Raw genomic sequence first — 6,644 nt, forward strand, 5'->3', positions numbered from 1 at the left:
TGTATTCAATATCTTAATTTCTACATAGACATTGTTGAAGGTTAAATATAATGAAGATTAGTACTAGACATTTTATAAATTTAAGAGTAATTATAAACAATATTCGCTTTACAAGTGAAGTTATCACTACAAGAGAGCGTGCACAACTTGACTAAACTATCGCATAATTGTTTCGTCTTGCTTTAATTCTTTTGAGCTTATATGGAGGTGGCAAACTACTCGATTTTTAGTTATGCAACTAAACAGTTAGTGCGATAGATTAGTCAAAGGTGTGCGCGCGCTTGAAGGGCCCCTGCACACTATAGAATGAATCGGCCGGAATATATCTGGCCAGTCAAACACACATTTCTGGCCAGTTGAAAGGCTCTACAATGATTGTCAATACTGACAGAAAATAAATAAAAAGCTAGGAATAGAAATTGAGATAAAGGAAAAAATGACAAGAGGTATAGTACGAGAAAAATGTCAAAATCTTTGACATTGAAAGAAGCGCCGATGAAAAAAACTTCCGTTTTCTCACTATTGATTGTTGATATTGATGTCTAATGATAGACTGGCCAGTGGCACCACTTCAAGCTTCCAGTTTCTTTATGTCTTTTGTACATTTTTCCCAACGAGTCAGTTAAATTTGTCGGTCTGTATACATTGACTTTCATATTTCACCAAAATAAATAGGCAGTTCAGTCAAGGGATTGGACTGTCTTGTTTATTGCTTTGTTAATAATCAATAATTCGTTTTTTTACTTCATCCCCAAGAATCGAGTACTTCACTGCACATATTCAAATAGAATTTGGGTGAAAATATTTTGCTGTACTGCATACAATCATTCGAGTACATTAACGCGGCGGCCATTGTTGGCGGATGAGATTCCATATATTTGACCAACACTTTCTCCAATTCTTGAATAGATAGATTATTATTTATATAAAAATCCTTTGATATACGGAAACAAACTTCCCAGAGTTCATTATCAACGGGAAATATACTGATACATTTGTCAATAACATTTGCTGCTCTAATCGATATATTGTTCTCACTTTGTGTGATATTTTGAGGTTTCGTATTAAAATAACTAGATTCATCACAACAACAAGGTAATTCTTGATAAATATTATTTTCCATTATAGGATAATCTTCTTCATTTAATATGGACATCGATATATCCTTGATTCGTTTCGATATTGTGTTTGTTATTAATATTTTCATTTCATCCTTTTTCATTGCGGTTAACTCTTCATTATGTGTGATGTAAAATTGATCATCAGGTATACCTGATTTTAAAGATTTTAGTAACATATCGAGACAATTTGAGTACATTTTGCTGTGATATGAGAATTTAGCGGCCATATTTGGGTTATCTATCAACATTTGCTGATCGATCCAGGGTTGGAGGAGTAGGATGACGTCATCGGGCCAGGATTTCTTCTTGAAGTCGTTGATGTTGAGCAATGGGTTGGGTGCGGGTTCTATGGGTTTCCGTCGCAGTAGGTCGACGTCGAAGGGGAACATGACGTCGAGGCGGTCCAGCGGCTGGAATAGGAACTTGTTGCTGTTCCGACTGGCGGGGATCTTTATCACGCGTTTTGTTGTCTTCATCATTATTACTCGATTGTTCGGCTTCTCATTAATCAACTGTAAATAACAAAACTAATTTACAGTTTTCTAATAAAGACAATATATAAAAATATTTAAACACACTCACTGCCATTTATTTACATTGTAAATAATCCCAGTGGGATGATATATTTTAAATTACTAAAGGTTTTTTGAGTTTTAAGTTAAGTCTCAAATCACATCTCTAAAGCCGAATTCTGAAACAACAAATACTTTGTAAGCCGCTCCCAATATTAGAATTTTAATGAAATTGAAGTTGAAGCGTTGCTTTTTCATATGTAACTAATACTAGCTTTCGCCTGCGACTCCGTCCGCGTGAAATTAAAGAAAAACAAAAGTAAGTAGCCTATGTGTTATCCCAGACTATGCCCTGAACTATGTTAAATTTCATCGAGATCCGTCCATCCGTTTAGGCTACAAACTCTAACAAACATCCATCCATCTAAACTTTCGCATTAATAATATTAGTATGGCTTGGCAGTATATTTAATTTTCAATTATAAATGTACATATACTTACATGTTTGCTCATATTTCCGGTTGCATATATTTTACCATCATCATCTATATAAATGGTAAAATCGCCCCCGCAAGCCACCAGCGCTTTAGTGACATTGTCCTCGCTGTCCGGTGACCGACTGCCCTTTGCCTCAGGCTGAGGATCAGGTCGGGTTTTAACTTCCGTTGGTATCACTACTTGCTTTCTACTGCCACTGCCTGGATATAAAAAAGAGTTATTCAAATTATATTTTAACTTACTAATATTATAAACTAGCTTGTGCCCGCGACTCCGTCCAAGTGGAATTAAAAAAGTAAATAACCTATGTGTTCTTCCAGACTAGAGGATAGGCAAATATTAGATAGAACATAATCTCGAAAAACACAGTATTTCTTTTTTCCGCGCGTTCAAAGTGGGCAAAAGCTAGCGTAAATTGAATTATGAATTTTCACTAATTAAATTTACACATGTTTAGAATTATAGTTTTAAAATTACAGAGATTTTTTACCTAATTGTCCATCGAAGTTCAGTCCCCATGTGTAAAGTGCGCCCGTGTGGTCCAGTATGCACGAGTGATGCCAGCCCGCAGACAACTGGAATACGCATACAAAAATAAATATGTTTTTAACCCTTCCAGTCCTATGATCGAATCCAGTGATGTATACTATTGTAAATGTGTATACACAGTGTTTCACAGTGGGTTTAGATCTTTCAAATACCAATCCAGCGCTGGCTTCATTCATTAGACTAGACTAATATAAACGTATAACACTACTTCATTTGTTATTATAGAATAATCATTTAGTACCATTGTTAAACATTTTAATGACCACTTTGTATTAACTAGGTGTTGCCCGCGACTTTATCAGCGTGAAATTAAAAAATAATTCAAAATACGCCCTTTTAATGAATAAATTACCTTTCTAATGGTGAAAGAATTTTTAAAATCGGCCCAGTAGTTGTTATTGCGTGTGTCAAATACATACAAAAATCCAAAAAAATAACGATTTCCTTTTTAAAATGACCACATTATATTAAAATGAAGTATGGAATATACCTGTACGATACGTCCGCGTACATTCCTGGTGTCGACCAGCTGCGGCAGCAGGTGCGGGTCGGGGGAGGCCGTGGCGGCAGGGGCGGGTGTGGGGGCGGGTGCGGGGGTGACGTCAGTGGCGGGGGCAGTCGCGGGGGAGGGTGCGGGTGTGGGGGAGGACGCGCGGCGTGCCTGGCTCGCACGCACTTGCTGCGGACTCGCTCCCCATCGCCACACCTGCCCTTTGCTCGTCAGCGCCAACTGTAAGCAAAAACTTGCGTTACAGTTACGATATTAGAATCATCTATTGACCTACAGTGTGGAAGTATCCGACGGCGACGGCGTCATTCTATGTCCGACCGTCGGCGCATACGGACGTGTCTGGTACATACCGTGTGGAAGTATCCGACGGCGACGTGTGTGACGGGGTCGGGCAGGGCGACGCGCACGGGCAGCGCGGCCTTGGTGCGCGCGCCGCCGCCCAGCTGGCCGAACACGCCCGCGCCGCACGCCCACACCTCGCCGTTCTTCATCACCGCCACCGTGTGGCTCGCGCCGCACCCCACGCTCTGCACCTGCGCACAACCGACACTATACATCTACTCAACTAACACCAAACAGATTCAAATATATAGAAGACGCATAGTCGACAGTTCCCTTGAAACATATCTTACTTATCACCAGCACTACTACGAAAAAAAGCGGTATACAAATAAGAGTGATTTTAAACGTTAAAAAAGAGCCCGTGCGAACGACGGCACAATGTATCCAATGACAAAAACTATCCAAAGAGTTGTCATCCTAAATTATATGAAACAAAAAGTACTTACTTTTCTACCAAGAAATTTTGTAACCAACTGTGGTGTGTATTGATCGTCAATATTGCCGAGACAAAGCTGCCCGTGGACTCCCCATCTACAAAAATATTTAAAACAATTCAATTATAGGTATTTAAAATAATTCAACTGCTTATTGAATTACAATTAGATGCGTGTAAATTAGCTCTGAACCGATTTAACGCAGCTCACTTAGCCTTGAACCATTGATCTACGACTCAACAACACCAAGAGCAGGCAAGCCATGAACTGAGCGGTGATTCACAAATAACTCAATTTACACCTCACTGAGTACTAATTGAGCTGATATGTGAGCCGGCTCACTGATCTGTTCGACGCATGCTGTGACGTGCTTATAGTACTGACCCCCAGGTGTAGAGCCGGCCGCCGAGGTCGAGCGCTGCGGAGTGGTAGTGTCCGGCGGCGACGGCGGCGAAGGGGGCGGCGGGCGCGCGCTGGGGGGTGCGCACGTGCAGCAGCGCGCCCCCCGCGCCCGCCGCCTCGCCCACCGAGCCCCCTGCGCCCGCCCATGCGCGCCCCACGCCCAGCTGACCGTAGCGGTTGTCGCCCGCCGCGTACAGCTAACCATACAATCATTTTTAAATTACTGAACAGATTACTTTAAAATGTTTGTTTTGAATGAAGAAAAATATTAGTCTCTAAACGTAGGGCAATACGCATAAATTTTATGTTGTCTGTGAGATGTTCAAGATATGCGGATTAATATTGACTAATTGTTGCCCACGACTACGTCCGCGCGGAGTTAAAAAAATATCAAAAATGGCCTGTTACTCAGTGAAAACGTAGCTTACTATAGGTGAAATCTGCTCAGTTAATATTCATCATCATCATCATCTCCTTATCCTACTCCCGTAGGGTCGGCGCAACAGGTTTTTGTCCTCCACATAACTCTATGAAACGTCATCTCAGTCATCACTCCCTTTTTGACTCAGTTAATATTATATTATTTAAATACATAAAAAAAAAATACAAATCTTTTCTCATTATAATAGTATAGAAATATCAAAAAGAATATTTGATTAACATTACAAATATGACATCTGAAGTCAGTATTAATATTCAAAACTTTAGAGTTAAGCTACCACAACCTAACCCTAAAAAAATTACTCCAAACAAAAAATACTTACTCCATTCTCTGTTAGTATCAAAGTATGATGTCTCCCACAAGCCACATCCAGAACTCTGCCTATTATTTCAGTGTTGACCGGAGTGTCAGTCATCATGACCCTTGCGTTGCCCTCATCCGCCAGCGCCCAGTGGTTCAGACCACAGGATAAGGATCTCTTCGGTGTGTACTGACTCTTCCAGGTCTCCGGGCTCTTGGTCAACTCCACATGTATATCGGGACAAGGTGACCTCGCCTCAACAACACATGCCAGTCGTATAAACGTTGTTATTAATTGCAACATTCTTGTCGTCTGAAATTAAATATTTATGATCAAATAATTTGAGATATAGTATGAATAAATTATGAAAAAAATTTCGTCATACTAATATTAAAAATGCGAATGTTTAGATGGATGGATGTTTGTTAGCGTTTGTAGTCTAGATGGCTTAACGGATTTTGACGAAATTTGGTATAGATGTAAAAGATAGTCTGGAACACATAGGCTATTCACTTTTGTTTTTTTAGATAACGCGGACAACGTCGCTGGCAAAAGCTAGTACTTACATAAATCGAAGTGATTCCTTGTTTCAAATCTCTCATCACCGCCCGCAGTTGATCTTGTAATGGATTCATCCAAAGACATAAACACTGCAAATATTAAATATTTGTTTTTAAAATTGCCTAAGTTCAATTATAAACACTTTACAATGACAGAAGGCGATATAAAAAAAAACTGTCATTTTTGTAATTGATAGATTTACACAAATGTACGAAACAGCAACTCTAACACACCTTTAAAAGTTTAGTATCGAAAGTATGACATTTGTCTGTTATAAAGTCGAATAGCCACTGTCCGTTCTCCTCCAGCAGTATGGGCAGCAGGCAGGCGTGGCGCAGCAGGCAGGCCAGCGCGCCGCGGCACAGCGCCCCCTGCGCCCCCTGCGCCCCCTGCACCCGCCGCGCCCCCCGCACCCCCCGCACCGCCGCCAGCAGCAAGTGCGGCTGGCCGGCGCGCACGCTGAACAGCGGCGCCAGCGCCCACAGCCCCACGCCCGCCGCCAGTGACGTCACCTCCAGTAACTCCTTCTCACTCAATGTAGCGAACTGCACGTCTCTAGAAATACATGAACAATAGGGGAATCAGTTGGTGTCCCGTCTTAAACAGTTGTTTGAACGTTTTGTACGCATTAAGAATATGATGCGAACAATTACATAAATTTTTCAACTATCCTGTATATACATTTCATTTTAATATGATAAAATATGAATAACTAGTTTTCGCCAGCGTCTCCGTCATCGTGGAATTAAAAACAAAAGCGAGAAGCCTGTATTATCCCAGGCTACTCTCTACATCTATGCTAAAATTCATCGAGATCTGTTAAGCCGTTTAGGTTACAAACTAAACATCCATCCATCCATCTATCTATACTTTTACATTTATAACATTAAGGGTGAGTTGCATCAAATCGCCGGTTATCGTAAAAGTTATAATAGGGTTACAAGTGCAAAAACATATTCTCACAGAGGTTT

The 6,644-nt window shown here is 40.7% G+C and overlaps 1 protein-coding gene across 1 annotated transcript in view; it reads right to left on the reverse strand.

The window, feature by feature from the left end:
* Positions 1 to 735: 735 nt before the first annotated feature.
* Positions 736 to 6,644, reverse strand: part of LOC106100654 — a 10,551-nt gene continuing 4,642 nt past the window's right edge. Inside the window, exons 9-18 of the mRNA XM_013279609.1 lie at positions 5,907 to 6,228; positions 5,679 to 5,762; positions 5,134 to 5,424; positions 4,352 to 4,566; positions 3,980 to 4,064; positions 3,542 to 3,724; positions 3,171 to 3,410; positions 2,622 to 2,706; positions 2,135 to 2,331; positions 736 to 1,633 (exon numbers count right to left, since the gene is read on the reverse strand). Of these exons, the coding sequence (XP_013135063.1) occupies positions 746 to 1,633; positions 2,135 to 2,331; positions 2,622 to 2,706; positions 3,171 to 3,410; positions 3,542 to 3,724; positions 3,980 to 4,064; positions 4,352 to 4,566; positions 5,134 to 5,424; positions 5,679 to 5,762; positions 5,907 to 6,228 (2,590 nt within the window). The 3' untranslated portion in view covers positions 736 to 745. The remainder of the gene's footprint in view (positions 1,634 to 2,134; positions 2,332 to 2,621; positions 2,707 to 3,170; positions 3,411 to 3,541; positions 3,725 to 3,979; positions 4,065 to 4,351; positions 4,567 to 5,133; positions 5,425 to 5,678; positions 5,763 to 5,906; positions 6,229 to 6,644) is intronic.

This window comes from Papilio polytes, unplaced genomic scaffold (genome assembly GCF_000836215.1).
Source record: "Papilio polytes unplaced genomic scaffold, Ppol_1.0 DF824303.1, whole genome shotgun sequence".
NCBI classification, from domain to species: Eukaryota; Metazoa; Arthropoda; class Insecta; order Lepidoptera; family Papilionidae; genus Papilio; species Papilio polytes.